Source organism: Rhamphochromis longiceps, linkage group LG6, assembly GCF_057381845.1.
Source record: "Rhamphochromis longiceps isolate RC_006_pf linkage group LG6, R_longiceps_female_GT1.1, whole genome shotgun sequence".
Classification (NCBI taxonomy): domain Eukaryota; kingdom Metazoa; phylum Chordata; class Actinopteri; order Cichliformes; family Cichlidae; genus Rhamphochromis; species Rhamphochromis longiceps.
In genome coordinates, this window is record NC_140562.1 from 6,833,986 (window position 1) to 6,853,731 (window position 19,746).

General features: G+C 41.4%; 2 protein-coding genes across 2 annotated transcripts; both read left to right on the top strand.

Moving 5' to 3' along the window:
• The first annotated feature begins 1,587 nt into the window (after nucleotides 1-1,587).
• LOC146667376 (histone H4) lies at nucleotides 1,588-3,336 on the top strand. The gene has a single exon (XM_085408452.1). It carries the CDS (start codon nucleotides 1,593-1,595, stop codon nucleotides 1,902-1,904), a length of 312 nt encoding a protein of 103 aa, XP_085264578.1. The 5' UTR covers nucleotides 1,588-1,592; the 3' UTR covers nucleotides 1,905-3,336.
• Nucleotides 3,337-18,492: 15,156 nt separating this feature from the next.
• Nucleotides 18,493-19,260, top strand: LOC146667377 (histone H2B 1/2-like). The gene has a single exon (XM_085409079.1). The coding sequence runs from the start codon at nucleotides 18,493-18,495 to the stop codon at nucleotides 18,865-18,867; it is 375 nt and encodes a 124-aa protein (XP_085265205.1). The 3' UTR covers nucleotides 18,868-19,260.
• The last annotated feature ends 486 nt before the right edge of the window (nucleotides 19,261-19,746 follow it).

The window sequence follows — 19,746 nt, forward strand, 5'->3', positions numbered from 1 at the left end:
CAACCTATTTGATCTGGGGACAACTAATAATATTTCATGGCATGACCTTCCCCCCTTTTCTGGCTCTGTTGGAGGCACCACTGGTTATTGGCCTTTAATAAAGATATTAACTGGATATAAACTGTTGGATTGTCTCTGTGACACATGTAGTACTCAATCTCATATCGTGTACAGTACACAGCTACTTATGGGGCGCCGTTTGTAAAGTGAAACATGCTGAAATTAACGGCAACATTTTTCCACATTTAGCTCAAAACCTTACAAAAACATATTTTTTCGAGTAATTTTTACAACATTTAGTAAAATATTTGTAACTTTTCATCAAATGTTAAATATTAAATCTAAATGTTAACTATTAAATCTAAATATATTTAAATCTAAATGTTAAATGTTAAATCTAAATATTATATTTAAATCTAAATGTTAAATCTTAATCTAAATGTTAAATGTTAAATCTAAATGTTATATTTAAATCTAAACGTTAAATCTTAATCTAAATGTTAAATGTTAAACCTAAATGTTTAGGCTAATATGCAAATTTATTGTACGGATCAACGGAAATACCAAAATAAAAGCTTCCCGAAAACCTCCGGTGCAACATTGTGTCTGTTCTCCTCCTCACTTCTCCCCGCCATGTGCTGCTTCACTTCTTGCCTACGAGCATGTCCAGCGATTTTGCTGGACATGTGCTGCAGCGATTGTGAAGTGGAGACTGCAGCTGCTAAGAGTGCACTACTGCTGAACCTTTGGATGGCCGACAAAACGGATCTTCCGATGTTTTCAGCTAAATCGCCGGATGTGCTTTCTCATGGTCGGGTTATGGCTGAATTCCAGTGGAATGACGGTCCCGCCATAATAGACGTTCCAGCCATGTGTTCCAGCCCTAAACCTAACCTTATCCCTAACTATAACCTTATTCATAACCTTTACTAGCAGTTAAATGACGTAAAATAGTGTTTTCCAAATCGATCTTTAGAAAATGAACGAACATGTGTAGATTGAGCTCTCCTTTTTCCGATGCTATAATTTAGGAACGTGTTGGGTACCCAAAAGCATAACATGTTGACAATTTGTCACCTAGAGAAAATTATTACGCTTTGGGAGTGAGAACGTGTCTGACCACTACCGGCACACTTTTGCACTGGAGGTTTTCGGAAAGCTTTTATTTTGGTATTTCCGCGGATCCGTGCAATAAATTTGCATGTTAGCCTAAACATTTAGATTTAACATTTAGATTTAAATATAATATTTAGATTTAACATTTAGATTGAATATTTAACATTTAGATTTAACATTTAAAATTCTGTTTTAAATATGAAAAGTTACAAATATTTTACTAAATGTTGTAAAAAATTACTTGTTTTTGAGCTAAATGTGGAAAAATGTTGCCGTTAATTTCAGCATGTTTCACTTTACAAACGGCGCCCCATAGCTACTGCACCCCAGGCACAGTCATGCTGTTCCTCGTTTCCGCCAAAGGCCAGTAGATGGCCGTAGTTTCAAGCACTCCTGTTTTCTTTTACGTCCTCAAATCAGATGTAAATTCAGGAGTCCGTCAAGCAACGACTCACATTTGTTTCTGAACAGCCAAAATGAGTGGAAGAGGAAAGGGAGGTAAAGGACTCGGCAAAGGAGGCGCAAAGCGTCACCGTAAGGTGCTTCGTGATAACATCCAGGGCATCACTAAGCCAGCTATCCGCCGCCTGGCTCGCCGTGGTGGTGTGAAGCGTATTTCTGGTCTGATCTACGAGGAGACCCGTGGCGTGTTGAAGGTGTTTCTGGAGAACGTCATCCGCGACGCCGTCACCTACACCGAGCACGCCAAGAGAAAGACCGTCACCGCCATGGATGTGGTGTACGCTCTCAAGAGACAGGGCCGCACTCTGTACGGCTTTGGTGGTTAAGCTTACTGCACTGACGACAACAACAATGGCAACAAAGGTCCTTTTCAGGGCCACCCATCTCCTCTGTAGAGCTGATCCTATCTCTTTTGTTTGTCTAGTCAAGTTCTATCAAACTTCTTTTCATATAAATGGTCAATCTGACTTGGAACCCTTATTGGAAAAGCTTTTGATGTGTGATACAGCTCTGCAGTAGTTGCGGTAGGTGGGTTTTTTTCTTGGTTTGTTTTTCTTGGTTTTTTTTTTTATTATTTTTTTTTTTTTTTAAGTGGGCCATATACTGACCGTAGTGTTGAGGCAGACATGACACCGTATTCTCAGGTTACTGTCGCCGCTTTATTCTCTGCGTAACATCTCCCTCGTCTGGCTTCCACGTGACCTGCATCCAAAGCAGCAACTATTCATGACATGCAGCACACTCAAATTCTGAATGTGTTTGCAACTTATTTTTGTCAAGAACTTCACTGCAGAAAGCTCAATGTACCACGTGGGTAACAAATATTTAGTATTAAAGGAAGGAGATGGTAATTATAAATTAAATATTCTCCAAGATAATACAAAAAATATCTATAAAAAAATTAATGAAACCAAAAATGAAGGTGTAATTCAATATAAGTATGCAAATGAAGATGAAAACCTTTCAATAGTTAAAAATATACAAGACAAATTATTATCTGAAAGCATGAGAGACGTGGTATGGCTCATCTCGCTCGGGCGCCTCCCTGTGAGAGCGGTGGTACAATGGAGTTGCTTTGTTACCACCATGAAATGTCCTATGACAGACTGTGATAAAGATGAGACCCTAGAACATCTTCTATTGGATTGTTATAGGACAACTGAGATAAGACAGAAGATGACAGAGATTGGCTATGATGTGGATGTTAATATTAAAGCAGTTAAATATGGTTTGTTTAAAGAAAAAATGTGTGACGACAAAAGGAGACTCTTTTGGTTAGTAATGTGTGTAATAAACACACATATTTGGAAAACCCGTGCCAAAGGAGTACTTGAACAAAAGATGATAAGTAGTGATGTGGTGAGTAAACATATCATTACAGACCTGCGGAGAAGACGAACAATGGACCTGAAACTTGGGAAAGTTTTCCCCTGGAACGAATTAAAACTGTAAGTCTTGTGAACGTTGTGTGGACTCAGATGCTAGATTTTCCTCCTTGTTTCTCCTTTTTGTATGTGCTCATGGTTTTGTATATGTAATTGTATGTGTATGTGCATTTTATATGTAAACTTGTTTACTTTAAATAAAGTGTAATTATATACAGGCTTCTTCAAAAGATTACTGCCATAAAGATGACTTCTGCCTGAGGCTCCAATGACTCAACCAGCAGTGCGAGAGCAGCCGCTCTGTCCGTTTCAGTGTACAGTGAAGTGGACTGTTGCGATAGGTCAGAAGAAGCCTGCGCTAATTTAATGAATGCTACCTTTTCAGACAGTCTCTTATTTAAATACTTACGTTTGAACTTACTGAAAACAGTTTCTAGCCTTGACAATTCTGATGACACGAACTCTGAGAAGGATTAAAAACTGGTGCAAAACAGATGGGAACCTGTGATTATCAACATTAAAAACACTTCTTTTCATTTTGTTGTACATTGCACTGAATTAAGCCTGTCGAGCAGCTGAAACAGTTCTAGGGAATGTGCTAATTATCCAAACCCCTTTATGATTCAACAGTTTTTATTCATTAACAGCACAAAGTGAAAAACAAACAGAATCCCATACATTTCAAATCATTACGTACATTTACAGATACATATTGTAATGATCAGCAGCTGTTGCTGTAAATTAATGTAGTTTCATGCCATACCACAAGGTGGCCCTATCTGTTAACATGGGCATGCGAGCTAAGAAGCGGTGAGATACTCTTGTTCTTCTGGCTGGCTAAGATTGAATAATAAAAGTACGTTGTAGATCATAAAAGGACTCCTTCATAAATAAGGAGACAAACAAAACACATATATGGGAAAAGGAGGAGAGAAAGACCCCCCCCCCCCCCCCCCCCCCCCCACCTGAGTGAAAACCCCCCACAGATTTCAAAAAATAAGAGACAAAAGTGAACTCCCATCCTTTGTGCTGACTTCCAATTTACCTGGAGGCACACTAAAGACAACTGGCCCCTCTCAACAATTGGGACAATTCATCTGGCAAATAAAAAAGCAAGGGAGACCAAACTTTGAGGAACTAATCGTACGGTTACGGAGTAACTTTGGTTCTCTTAGTTCTCTTAGTGAGAGACTATTTCTCCACACCGTTACATATTCCATATGTGGCGTGTGGATATTTCTTTAAGACACCCCGGCACGCCCGGCTACGCCCCACAGCTCACATATAGAACAGCTGTGCAGACGTGACACCGGTGATTGTTTGATCTCCACTTGTGTTGTGTGTATGTGTGAATCCCTTGAGACACATTCACAACAATTTCTGCTGATGCAAAAACAGCCTTAAACTAAAAGTGTTAAATTACACGCACAGCTTGGAAGTCCCGCTGCAAGTTCAGCAGGCACACGGATTTCCTCACTATACAACGCCGCTACAAACTCCTAGATATTTGAGAAAGTTAAATTACAGTCGGTTAGTGATGTGTCCTGTGTGTCAAAGCTTCGATACCTGTGTCGGGTGTCGCTACCCGATCCGTACCAGAAACCCGATCGGAAAAAGGATCCTGGTGTTATTTGTCTCTCAGAAACAGTTCATAACTTCCCTTCAACTCATTCATGTCACCTAAAAGGTAAACCTGTTTCTCCATCACCTGTTCAGCTCTGATGATTCAGTAAGGACATCTCCTGGTTTCATCCTCATTTTTCCCTCTCACCACATATTCAAACCGATATCATGACCAGCAGCTTTACAGCTGTGGCTCCAGCAAACATCAGCTGATACTAGAAATTAATATTAAATAAATTCTAACAACAGCTGATCAAGCTTAAACGTGCTGCTGTTTAGCGCTACATCCGCTGGTTTCCTCTTTCTGGTGCAAAGTGGGCGATAAACAAACGAGAGAAAAGCCGATCAGCTGATCATTGATCAGTTTCATGATTGAAGTAGCAACAGGAGAGGGAGGGGGGAGAGAATGAGAGAAGAAGAGGCAGCTGTGCAGCGTAAAGACGCAGAGTAACTCCAGCTTTGTGTCTTTTTCATTGTAGCTGAAGTACGGGACAAACTGCATTCCTTTTCACCTCAATACGAAACGCGTAATATTTTCTCTGAATACGAGACCATTCCGTTTTTTACGGGATGGTTGGCAACTCTAATAATTAACCTTATGAACAAAATAAAGTTCTACATCAGTAACATCATAGCACCCACCCAGCTGTATAGAAACTCCGTCATGCTAGCTAGTAGCAGTACGATACATTGTCCCAAACTTTATCAGACATTTTATTTAATGTCGTCAGCAACTCTCTTAGCTTTTTTCATTTTCATCTTATAACAGACAACAGACTCTTCTACACTGGCCCCAGTATGCAGTGCATGCGCCTGGTAGTCATGTCAGAGGTAGAGATGGACTGATCCGATATTACGTATCGGTATCGGTCCGATACTGACCTAAATTACTGGATCGGATATCGGAGAAAAATAAAAAATGTAATCCGATCCATTAAATATCACGAAAGCACCTCACAAAACTTGCAACAAGCCGTAACTCGCCTCAGAACGTTAGCATGTCGGAGCAGTATGCATCACGTGATAGAGCGGCTGTGGCATGCGGGACCTGTCGGTGGTCTGGATAGCACGTGGAGCTTCGCTAGCAACCCGGCATTTCATTTCCGACAAAGTTATCCCCGAGAGAAGTAAAGCAAGTGTGTAAGTCCATCTCTGAATTTAAAGCATTCCTGCGTTAAGCTTAACAAGCGACTGCCTCTTCTTGCTGCTACTTCAATCATGAAACTGGTTAATGATCAGCTGATCGGCTTTTCTGTCGGGAGTCCGTCTCTCTTGTTTGTTTTTGGCCCACTTTGCACCAGAAAGAGGAAACCAGCGGCTGAACAACAGCAGCACGTTTAAGCTTGATAAGCTGTTGTTAGAATTTATTTACAGTTTTTTCTGATTGCTTAAGCACATTTATTGTAACTATTGGCTAATTTTGCAAAACTCTTCACACAAATAAGAAAACCTGTCACCCAATAATCAAAACATTGTAGTTCTCTTGCAAAAGCAAACACAGCTAGATTAACTCTTCACACCTTCGTAAAAATGGTGTTTCCGTATCAAACAGTACACACAAGCCATCATCTACTAAGCACACAATGCGCCAACTGCACACTGATGGTATGAATACAAAACACATCTGGCTTTTGCTTTCTCTGTGCACAAGGTAGGCTATGTCAGTTTGAGCTCATACTTCTGTCATAGATCCATAAGCATAGAGGGATCCAAACTTCAAGTACTGGTGTTTATTCAAACACATCAAAACAAACACAAGTGTTTATTTCCAAGTATAGGATTATTTGCAACCGCCATAATGACTATATGGGTTACTTGGTCTGCAGTGAACATGCTTCCTCTGCCCCAGCATCTGGTCATCTAGCAATTCTGTAAAGTAACAATTTCAGTATTTTTACATCAATGGTATTGGTGTGTTTCTCATTGGCATATGGCAGTGCTACAAATCTTTGTGCGAAGTGACTATACTCACCGATTCTCATTTCAAGATGTCCTTATGGTACTTGCTACAGTGTAGCGGCTCGAGTTAGGCTGGACCCGTTGGCCAGCTACCCTCAGGGTCATTCCACGGTTGATTACATGGTCCACTATTGTAGCTCTGATGTCATCAGTGATTCTATTTCTTACTCTTCCTACCCTTCCTCTCACCCCTCCTCATCTTCCTCTCCTCCCTCCTCGTCTTCCTCTTGCTCCTCCTTGTCCTTGTCGTCCTCTTCATCCTACTTCTTCACCTCCACGTCCTCTTCCTCGGCCTCCTCTACTTCTCACTCTTTCTGCTCCCTCCATTGTACTCCGCACACACAGCTTACCTGGATTATAGTGCTTAGGCTGATTGCAAAGTGAACTAATTATCTAAAAAAGTTTTCACATGTGAAAGTGTGCCAGACAGTTGGCAAATTAGTGTTAATGATAGCCATACATGTGTATACTTTTGCTAGGAGTGTGTTGGAAATTTGGTAATTGAGTGTTGTGCAGTGAATTGTGCCTACAGTTTTGCAAAGTGTGTGTTACAAAATTGCAAACTGAGTGCAAAGCAGTTTTTGTGCTTTTAGTTTTGCAAACTCAGTGAGTGGTTTTGCTATAAGTCTGAATAGTTTTAGAGATTGTGCTACAGGAATCACAGTTAGGGTTTAAGCATTCACAAAAAACTGTAATATTACTTTCTACTCGAGGATCTTTTTCTACGTAGCTGACGGCTGGTAACTGTGCAGGGGCGGATCTAGCAAAGTTTAGCCAGGGGGGCCGATAGGGCATTAACAGGGAAAAGGGGGCACAAAGACATACTTTTCTTTCTTATTCTCATTTAAAAGCTTTTAATAAATAATTATCTGACACCCAAAGTTTTAATTTGATGTAAAATGAATACAAGTCAATTACTGTATATAGTGACTATTAAGTCTAATATATATACCCTAGTAAGCTAAACATTTTTTTTTGCATACAGGTATAACAGAATAGCTTTAGTGTAGTTGTTGTTTTAAACTTGAGTATGAACTTATACGAAATGCAGCAAGATATTTAAAAAAAACTGTTTTGTTGATTAAAAAACACTATATCGGATTCATATTGGTATCGGCAGATATCCAAATTTATGATATCGGTATCGGTATCGGACATAAAAAAGTGGTATCGTGCCATCTCTAGTCAGAGGAGGAGAAGAAGTCGGTTTTGATGGAATGCCACAATAACCCTGGTACCGGGAACCACAATGGTGTCAGAGGTACCCGGAACAGGGTAGTTGCTGGCTATTACTGGCCAACATTGAACCAGGACATCGGTGAATGGGTATGTCCTTATTTCTGTTAACAAGATAAATCAGAACCATGTCTTTACTTGCACACTTACATATCAACATTAGTTTCTGTGTGTGTGTGTCTGTTTTTTTAAAAATTGTTATTAATTTACATCAACTTGTTTTACGGTATCCTTGAAATATTTTTTGGGATACATCTTTCAGGTCAGATGCTGTCATCGCTGCCAGATGAATGACCCAATCAAGACTGTGGCACCAGCATTAGATCCCATCAAGGTACATCTTAAAGCCTGTTCACCAATTTCATTTTCTTTTTTTTTTTATGACTCAAACTTTATTAGATTTTAATATACACAAAAAAAAAAAAAAAAAAAAAAAACCCCAGACCCCCCCCCCCCCCCCCAAAAAAAAACCACCCAAAAAATAGCAGAATGGACATTCCCAGTAACAACAACAGAAAAAATTGAGCATCAATGCATATTTCCATCCCAAAAAAAAAAAAAAAAAAAAAAAAGTGATGCCAACATTTCACATAGACCAGATTACAGCTATCCTATTTAGTCCGAACTTAACTACTTTAGCCGGATACGTCACTGACCTGTATGTAAAAAGTAATTAGCCCACTTATCATTATAGTCGTCCAGTCTATTTAGCAGTCTATATGATAATCTTTTGTAAGCTGCCACTTGTCCCAAAGAGATAGGTAGGAGTCGATGAGGCCTTCCACTCTTTCATCAGCAGCTTCCTCCCCAGCATAATCGCCGTTTGTACCCAATGAGCAAGAGAAGTGGATAAGTGACTCAAAGCTGAAGGGTCTCCTAATACATAAAGACTGTTCATAAATGGGACCCCTTGACCTACAACCTTCTCTACTACAGTGTGAATATGAATCCAATAATCTTGGACTTTGGAGCACCCCCAAAGCAAAAGTAAAAGTGTGCCACTTCCTTGCTGGCATTTCCAGCATGTATCATCAGTCGCTAGACCCACCCTATGCAACCGTGAGGGTGTCCAGTATACTCTAATTAAAATCTTAAATTGAACCAATCTTGAACGTAATTCGCGTGACATTTTTTTCAGATTCCTGAGGATGCCATTCCATTCCTCCACTGTAAAGTTGAGATTTAAGTCCATTTCCCACGTTCTTCTGAGGGACAGTGTGTTAGGATCAGAAGCTAATAAAAGCATTTTGTAATAAGCTGATGCCTCTTGTCCACGCCCAAAGGTTTTTTTTATTTCCTCTAGAATGTCGCAGCTTAAAGGGAACTTTGCGAATGAACCACATGTATTGGCCATCAAATGTCTTAGTTGCAGATATTTCCAAAATTCCTGTCTAGGTAAATCAAATTCTTCTGCAAGTTTTCCATATGATTTAAATATACTATTTTCATAAAGATCCCCCAACACCAATTTTATTTTCATGCTAGCTTTTGTGCTGCAGGGTAGCTTTAAATTTTAATTTGATAAGTTCTGTGACCTGCAGGTAAAAGAACCTTGGGAGGAGCTGGGCATGGATTTAATTGGACCACTCCCGGAATCACGTCTAGGGAACCGATATGTCCTGACAATGACCGATGTGTATACTAAGTGGGTGATTGCAGAACCTCTTAAGTCCAACTGCAGCTGAGGTCTCTGCAATCATGACCTCTAAGTTATACACGTTTGGCATGGTCAGGAAAATCATCACTGAACAAGGAAAGGAGTTTGTGAACCATGTAAAACTTGTGAAAGTGTTATTCATACCTTGATATGATATGATATGATATGATGTATTTAGGCCAAGTTTGCTCATTTCACTGCAGCTCAACAACAGCATTTTCAGCATGCTGAATATTAAACATGCCGTCTCCACTCCATACCACCCCCAGACCAACGGGCAGGTAAGTGTTACAGGTACCGGGTGGCAGCACCTGTAGACAGCTATATATGTGTCCTGTAAACAGGAAAGAAATGATCAGACAGGGAGACGTGGCTTGCCGTTTCCTGAATACTCCGCCATTATTTATTAAAATTCACAATTATGCACTCCTTTCATTACTTTTACAGTATTACAACTGTGTATTTACTTATTCTTAACATAGCTCACACACACATTCTCCATAACACATTCCAATGTTATAAACATGACCAATTTTCTTGTAAGACTTGGTTCAAAATGAATTCCAACAGGACAAATCTATAAATCTCAAATAGCTTGAAAGAATGGTATAATCAGCACCATCTTGACATGTGCACTGAATTCACGGAAACACTTTATGGCAGAAACAAGATACTAAAACAATACAGAATAACGGTGGAGCCGATCACTAACATCACAGAGCATAGGAGGTGTGCGACCCAAACTAACATGCTAACCTTAGCATGCTGCTAAAGCCGTAAACAAATCAGGGCTCTCAAAATTTCAAAATCCCTGGTAGCCCTTTGGGCAGGGACTCTTCAGTTTTTGGTAGCCCAAAATAAATTTAAGCAGCCCGAATAAAAAAGAGAGCAATTTTTTGATTGATGTTTTGTTTCCTTTACAATATGATACTTTAATGTATAATATTGTAAAGGAAACAAAACATTAATCAAAAAATTGTTGAAAAACAAATTACAACATTGTATAAAAATTACAATCATCAACTCAAATACTTGGTTCTAATTGAACAGAAATTTCTATGAACTTGTAAGAACTGTGTAGGACATGAATCAGCCTGTGTCAGATCCTGAATTTGAAATTTCCACTGAAGTCACGGGTAAGAGGCAAGTGGAACCAAGATCTAGGCCATTTGCTTTTTGAAGTTGGCAAAGACTGCTAAATTGTGCCAGTGGTAGTTCACTCTTTGCAACATAGTACGCTGTTCTAAACAGATTTTTCAGGTTTATTTTTAGTATGTTATTTGCAATTGGTGTTTGTTCTGGGAAAGATATTGCAGACTGAGCAATAATGCATTTCTTGCATTTCTCATGGGTTCTAATGTGGGCCTTTCTTAAAATGACTGGTCCCAGTAACAAAGGCGCTTGTCGACTCAGAAATCGAGGGAAAACCAACACCACACCCGGCAGAACATTATGTTATTTACACGAGTGCACATAAGTGGTCCGCATGTGCGCATTAGCTGTCAAAATAAAAGAGGCGCACCAGATAAGAAGTTGCAACGTGCGTTTGCGTCCATATAAAAAGCAATGTTTTTGTCCGCTAGAGTGGGATTTTCAGGGCACATTCCGCACCACATCTGTGCGTTCATCATTTGTTTGAAGCCAGCTCACCTCCTGCAACCACTTTTCTGAGAATACGCGCTTCTTTTGTGGTTTGGACTCCTTCTGACATTCGTTTGGAGGTGGAGGAACATCACAGTAATTGCTTAAAGGAGCTTCTTCGACATCTTTAAGAGTTCTAAACAAATGTCTGTCCTCCTCCAGAAAATCTTATGTATGCAAACAGCCGTTGCAACTTCATATCTTGTGCGCGTTTTTTTTTATTTTGACAGCGAATGCGCACCTGCGGACCACTTATGTGCAGCCCTGGTTATTTAGCTCGTCATATTGCAGCCACAGAAATTATTTTGTCCATGAAACCATAAAGCTGCACACCTTCTTTTTGCCTTATAGTCTGATTTGTCATAACTTTTCCATTTTGTGGTAAGCTTTTCTTTGGCTGTCACTTCTTCACCCTGACCTGTCTCATTTGGCTCAGCAGAACTAAAATATATATCCTGCTGCTTTTACACACACACACACACACACACACACACACACACACACACACACACACACACACACACACACACACAAGCTCAGCGATTCTCTGCGCGATCAACCTCTCACATGTTTAAGCTGCGGGAGATTTCACTTGTCATGTTTGCATAGTAAGCTAACGATTGATAAGACAATGTCAGAGGAATTGGTGCACAAATTATCATCACTCACAGATCAGTACTGTCGCTCTCTATACACAGTTCGCGCGATTGCAAAGTGAAAGCAAAAAACAAGCACAAATTCAAACGCGATTTCAATATGTCACATATTGACAGTGGCTCATCGATGCCAATGACATAATTACCCAGCTACATTTCCGAAAGAATGCAAAAGCATTGACATATATTTTTCCTTCCTACAATAGCCCGACGGGCAGGGCAGAGATAGATTTTGGTAGCCCGACTGGAAAGATCGCTAGCCCCAGGACGTCGGGCTAGCGATTTTGCGAGCCCTGCAAATACTTATAAAAGTGTAATTTACTGTACTACACAATGTTGTACGCTTTCACTTTCCAACTGTAATGATTAGTCTATGCTATATAATGGATGTGATTGCTATTATATTCTATTTCGGGCACAATACGAACCTGTAAACAGGAAAGAAATGATCAGACAGGGAGATGTGGCTTGCCGTTTCCTGAATACTCCGCCATTATGAGAAAACAGCGCGGAGCATGCGCTTCAGGCTGCTAACAACAGGCCAAACCATGGTCTCACACTGCCACCTATTGGTATAAAAATGAAGCGTCCGCTACAAATATCCCAGGGTAGTTACCAAGTTTCCTGTTACAATTACTGTAGTTATTTAGGGCATTTCCAAATGGAAATATCACTTACATTGAAAGTGAAATTACTTAAATTAATTCACATAAATGTGATCACACATTAGTGGGTATCACACACTCCCTGACAAAAATAAAATGGCTCCCAACATTCACAAAATCATGACATTTTTAACTTTTGCTTCTCAAATTCTTATTAACTCTTATCAGTCCAAGAACTAGTTATGAAACAAGCAGTGGGGGTGGTGTGTATGCAGATGGGGTCAGTGATGCGTGATACTGGTATGGTGAGTATGGTATTGGGGTGCAGTACATTGGTGACTGTGACATACACACGGGCGGCACAATTGCCAATGGTGGGTATGGAAATACAGTGTATAATGGTATGGTTGTGGCAGGTAACTGTGGTGCTGTGCGTTCCCCAACTAGATTAACTGCCGCATGTGACTGCACTGAGGGTTTACCCAGTGATTCATAAGTCAGAAACTGTCGTGGCTTCCTGTGACGGGTAGATCTTCTAATGTCCGTACAAGTATGTCCCGGTGGTTGAACCTGTACGTTAGACTGCGAATGAGTTTCACACTCCTCACCAGACCCTCTGGGTTCAGATAGGTTGTCACTACCCACTTCCATTTCTTCCATCTCCTCTCTCAGAGAACATGGCAGGTGTGAGCATTCTCTCCCAGTTTCCTCTTCGAATTGTTCAATGCTGACGGATGGTGAATGCTCAGGCATAGTCAGTATGTCTTCCATCGTCTGCACAGGTGAATGTCCATTTTTTGTGTTTGTTGTCACTCTAATAGGTTCTTTGGTCTGGTATGACTGAGATGCAGGGTGTTGCTCATGGTCCAGGTTCCTTCTCACAGTCCTTTCAACAGGTGCTCTTAGCCAGTACCCCGAGCAATCACTCTCAGAACCGCTGTCAGAGTTATCCCACATGTCTGTTTGTCTTTGTGCATCTGCAGATCTTTCCATCCTTCGTCTGTTGCGTGTTGTCTTTCCAATCGCAGGCTTTGCCAGGAGGGGAGTGACTTGAACAGGTAAGTCTGTGTATTTAAGCACTCTGTTTCTACTCGTTCACTGTCGTGTCATTGATGCTACGTTGTCCTTCCCGTGTGTTCCCTCAGTTCAGTCAGCCGTTCAGTTGTCTAGCCAGTCAGTGTCCGTTCACCCTCTGTTCACCCATTCCCTATAATAAACCTTCACCTACCTGCCAGTCCTGTGTTTGGGTTCCTTCTTCCTCGCGTCCACACAACGCCTGACAATTGCTCTCAAAACACTTATTAGACTTCTTGGTCATAATATGCCATAAAAGCAGAATACACTGATTAACACAAGGATAAGACCTACAATAAACAACATCCAATAACCCACAGTGACTAGAATTCTGCTGTATGTAGACTCATTTTCATAACTCTGACAGTCTGTGCATTGCCTCAGTTGTTTCTGAAACCTTGTGTCTCCTCTGTTTTAGTAAAAGCAGCTATTGTTCATGGTTTTTTTCTGTCAAGTTTTGCTCATGATGGGAGCAACAAAAAGAAATCAGTGCAGAATTATAAGTGAGTCTTATCAAACAGCATGTTTCTGCTTTTCATTATGTGAGGGGAAACAAAATAAATATAGGCTTATGGTGTTGATGCTGAGCTGTAGCACACAAAGAGCATCCTCACTTAGCTCCTCCTGTTCTCCAGATGGCTCAGCCTCTGTGTGGGGTGATGGTGATGGTGTCCTAGGTTGACCTATTTGCTCTGTAAGCAAACTGGTAGGGGTCGAGGGAGGGGGATAGAGAGTTTCTGGTGTGCTGCGACACTTTCCGCTCAAAACACTTCATGACTTCAGACGTGAGGGCTATAGTTCTGTAGATTACTGAAAAGATATGAACAGGAAACAGATGGATGAAGAAATTAGACAAAACTTAAGTAGATATGGAAAATATTGACAGTGTTTTACATGTGTATGTGTTATGTTTGCCTACTGGTGGTGGTCAGAGGGCCCGGTGGCGCCAGTGTCCGGCAGCCTCGCCTCTGTCAGTGCACCCCAGGGCAGCTGTGGCTACAATGTAGCTGCCATTGCCATTGTGTGAATGTGTGTGTGAATGGGTGAATGACTGAATGTAGTGTAAAGCGCTTTGGGGTCCTTAGGGACTGAGTAAAGCGCTATACAAATGCAGGCCGTTTACCATTTACAGTGGGGCAAAAATGTATTTAGTCAGCCACCATTTGTGCAAGTTCCCCCACCTAAAATGATGACAGAGGTCAGTAATTTGCACTTTTCCTGTAGCACAATGTCTTGTCCTTTGATTGTTTCAAATACCTTAGAACATGTTTCACAGTAGTCCAATGTTCCACAGCTGGTTCTTTGAAGTGCTGTGACAGCTTACTTACAACAAAACTTAAATCTGGTCGTGTGCAAGAGGTCAAGTAAATAAGGCTACCTACTGCCTCTCTGTACATTCTGACATTGTTCATTTTCTCAGCATCATCATTGTAGTTCAACCTTTGTTCACAAGGAGTTGATCTTGGTTTACAGTCTTGCATTTGAAATCTTTCCAGTATGTTTTCTACATATCTCTCTTGTGACATTTTTACACAATCTTGGGTTTGCTCAAAATCAATACCAAGAAAATGTTTGAGTTTCTCCATATCTTTCATTTTGAATCTTGCAGTTAGCATTTCCTTCACAGTTTTCAAAACCCTTTCATCACTGGCTGCAATAATAATATCATCAACCCATATGACCATGATCACTTTTTCTTTTCCGGTTTTCCTTATGTAAACACAATGATCTACAGGACTCTGCATGAAACTGTTCTCTATCAAATAGTCATGTAATGTCCTGTTCCAGTTTCGGCCTGACTGTTTAAGCCCATAAAGTGACTTTTCCAGCTTGTAGACCAGTTTCTCATCTGTTTTTCCTTTTACTTCATAGCCTTCTGGCTGCTCAACATACACTTCAAAATCTATTGGTGCATGCAAGTATGCGGTTTTTACATCCATCTGATGCAAAATCAGGTTTTCTTGTATTGCACACTGCATCAATACTCTTATGCTTGTCAGGTTAGCAGTCGGAGAAAAAGTTTCATCATAGTCTATCCCAAAACACTGGTTGTAACCTTTAGCTACGTACCGTGCTTTATATTTTTCTGATCCATCACCACTGTTTTTCTTCACATATACCCATCTACCCCCCACTGCTTTCTTTCCCCCAGGTAAGATTGTTAGGGTAAAGGTGTTGTTCTCTTTTAAGGATTGCATTTCCTCATCCATAGCTGCTTTCCACTCTCTAGAGTTGGGTGACCTTGCAGCTTCACTGAATGTCACGGGTGAGTTACTTATCAGTCTGTAACAGTAGTCTATGTTAGTCAGCACTTGATCATCAATGTCTTCTTCTGACTCATATTCATTTAGATAATCTGGTTTCTTTCTTGTTCTAGAAGGATACCTTCTGGAGTTTTCAGTCTCATCACTAAGTGGCATCTGACTGTTCACTTCTGGTTGTTTGTCAGTATCTGGTTCCTGTGAACTGGTACTGGGGCTTTCCCTGTTCACGTTTGGTCTCTCCCTCACCTGTATGTCTTCATCCTCAGATGTCGTATCAGTTTGTGTTTGCTTTTCCTCATTGTGTTTGGTTACAAACTTAACCAGCCTAAACTTTTGCACTTTGGCGCTGTCTGGGAAATAAACCTTGTATGCTGGGCTGTTTTTGTCGTAGCCTACAAAAATCCCTTTTGTACACTTAGAATCCAGCTTACCCTTGTTTTGCTTGTAAGCATAACACTCACACCCAAACTTTTGCATTCTGGATAGATTGGGCTTCCGCCCAGTCAGCAAAAAGTAAGGTGTCTGCCCTGTCCAGTTGTTAAAGCATCTGTTTCTCACGATAGCCGCTGTTTGAACTGCATACGTCCATAATTCCTTTGGTATGGCACTCTCAATAAGCATGCACCTTCCCATATCAAAAAGTGTTCTCCAGCCACGTTCCGCTGTACCATTCTGGTGAGGGGAATATGGGGCTGAAGTTTCATGTCTTATTCCATGTTTGTTTAACAATACCTGGTAACTCTTTGCCATGAACTCTGTGCCGTTGTCTGACCTGATACACTTTACCTTCCCGAGTGGGGCTGTATCGGCCAAAAAGATTTCAGTTGCTTGCATTGTTTCACTTTTGTTTTTGAGAAAATATACAAATACTGCACCGGAAAAGTCATCGGTAAACAATAATGCATATCTGTGTCCATCTCGTGATTCTGGATCTATCGGCCCTGCTAGATCCGTATGTACCAGCTCGAGAGGTTTCTCAGCTCTCCTGTCAGGGTTTCTATTCCTAGTCTGGACAAATTTTCCCTGAATACACACCTCACAGTTCAAACTTTCTTTGTCAGTTTTCCCTTTGATTTTCATACCTTCAACCACATTTTGTAGCTTCAGAATGTCACTATGATTGCAATGTCCCAAAATTTCATGCCATGTCTGCATATCAAAACAATTATTACACTTATCATCGTACTCACTTACAGTCTCAAGGTAATAAAGTCTGTTGTGCTCATGGATGTGAAACTTTGTACCGTCTCTGTGTTGAAGGACGTTCCTTCCTTTCTTAAAGATGATAGTGGCTCCGTTCGTGGTGGCCGCTCTCACAGAGAAGATATTCTGTGGAAATGAGGGAATGCATAGGGCGTCTTTCAGTGTTGTTTTACACTGTCTCCCTCTGCTGTCAATCAAGCACACCTCTGCATCTCCTCTGCCTTCAGCCACTCCTTTACACCTGGTGCCATCAGCTAATTCCACACAGTGCGTTCCCGGCTGGAAGTCGTCATCAAATTTCTTGAACGCTGTTTTATCATTCAGGATGTGTGATGTTGCGCCAGTATCCACCATCAGGCCTTTGGTCCTGATGTCTTGTGGCTGTTGAGGTGCCGCGTAGTCATCGCTCATCCGGAAGACATAGGTGTCGTCGCTCTCTGCGTTGTCGCCCTCCTCCGAGGCTGTGCGTGCTTCATCATTCCGTTGTCGTCTCCTGCAAGTCGACTCTCGATGGGTGTTGCTCCTACAGTGACCGCACCACTGTCTGTAGTGGCATGCTCTGGCCTTGTGTCCCCGTTGGCTACACTTAAAACAGACTATGTCTGACATGTCTCTCCTGTGGTCATTAGCAGCTGCTGCGGGTCTCGTGCTGGGTTGCACTCTCGCCTTCATGATGTTATCCTCTTGTTCCATTAAGCGCATTTTCTCAGTGTCCTCATAGCTGCGGAGTTTCGTTTTAAATTCCGCAAACTTGATTTCTGATTCACTTTGCGTAATGTGAACGGAAAAAGGTTTAAATGTTTCTGGTAAACCTTTTAACACCATCGCTACAAGCAGACCATCACTAAGTGTCTCTCCAGCATTTCTCAGGGCTGTAATAAATGTCTCTGCGCGTATGATGTACTCCGTGACGCTCTCACTGCTTGCTTTCTTCAGAGAAGTCAGTTCGGTATAAAGGCTGATAATTCTTGGTTTACCTTTTCCTGCATAATAGTCTCTTAAAATTTTCAGTGCCTCGCGTCCATCATCGGCAGCTTCTCTCATCACGAGCGATAAACTCTTATCATCCAGGAACTGTATTAACTCTGCATAGGCCTGGGCATTTTTATCTTCGTCGTCCTCATCTTCGTCATCACTTTTCAATATTGTGTCTTTTAGACCTTGTAATCTAAGATGTCCCAAAAATTTTGTCTCCCACAGTTCATAATTCTTCTCATCTCCGTCAAAAACCAACCTTGCCCATCGGCCACTGGGTTCACCAGCACGCTTATTCATGGTGCTAACTTAGCACGCTAGTCCTCACCGAACACGCTGTACTTTGCGACTTTTCTGGTGGTAAACTTTCCCCTGGCATAGCTTCAATGTTTTCCTGGGCCCATAACCTGTTAGCAGAGACGGGTCTTCCAGCAGAATCTGCATGAATATTGAAGATACTTATATTGTCTAGACAGAGGAATAATCACACGTGGGGCATCGGCTTTTCACCGGAACAACACTTAGTTTTTATTATTGAACTCTCGCGTGCACTCTGCAGCATAACAGGAAGCATCCTTTCAAAATAAAATCACAACAGATGACAACGAGGGCATACCTATTAACTAGCTCAACAAAATGCCTGAACCCGCAAAGTCCGCGCCCAAGAAGGGCTCTAAGAAAGCCGTGACCAAGACCGCCGGCAAGGGCGGCAAGAAGAAGAGAAAGACCAGGAAGGAGAGCTACGCCATCTACGTGTACAAGGTGCTGAAGCAGGTCCACCCCGACACCGGGATCTCCTCCAAGGCCATGAGCATCATGAACTCGTTTGTCAACGACATCTTCGAGCGCATCGCTGCCGAGGCCTCTCGCCTGGCCCACTACAACAAACGCTCCACCATCACGTCCAGGGAGATCCAGACCGTAGTGCGCCTGCTGCTCCCCGGTGAGCTGGCCAAGCACGCCGTGTCTGAGGGCACCAAGGCCGTCACCAAGTACACCAGCTCCAAGTAAACTGATCCTGCTGTCAGTCAACCCAACGGCTCTTTTCAGAGCCACCCACTCTGTCCTGAAGAGCATACGTTCTACCTTCAAACGTGCAGTTACTATGTTGCCAACTACTGCAATCGCGGAAATGCTTCTTTGTCACTAGGTGCTATTGATCCGCTACATTGACCCAGACTCAGGAAATGTCTTGTGTGTGTTGTGGAACGATGACAAAGTAACTACAAATACAACATTAATGCCACTTTATGTTTGACAGTCTTTCAGTGCATTTCAATGGCTCCCCTGTGGGCGGCGCCTCCGCTGCATTTCCTGCAGGACTGAGAGGAGGAGAGCCACCTCTGTCCCCAAAGCCACTCTGCTTTTTAACTCCAGCCCTTAAGACCATTTCCCACACCTGTAAACATGAACTACTCTACACTGAAAAAATGGGAATTGGCAGGCTTTTGAATTTGCACAAATGAATTTAGTTAATGCTACACAAACCTTTCATGTTTCTCTTATTTACATGATTAAATAAAGTACCATTTACTTGATTATAAACAATACTGAGACTACTCATTTTTCTTGCATTGATTTAAAGTGACTAAATTAGAATACTAAAACCATTGTAATCATATTTGACCACAACCGGAAATGATGCAATATATTCAAAGACAACAACTAAATATGATTGGATAATAAGACCTAGAGTCTTATCCAATAAGGCAACAACATAATTTAAGGAGAGCGCAATTGACCTCCAGATTCTGGAAGACTGTTTAGCCACATGCAACCTTTGGCACTGAGTCAGGCATACTGAGAAGGTAAGTAATTTAAATACATTTGTTTTAGTTGGGTACATTTTCACAGAATTGTTGTAGTGCATGCTATATGAAAAGTAATCTG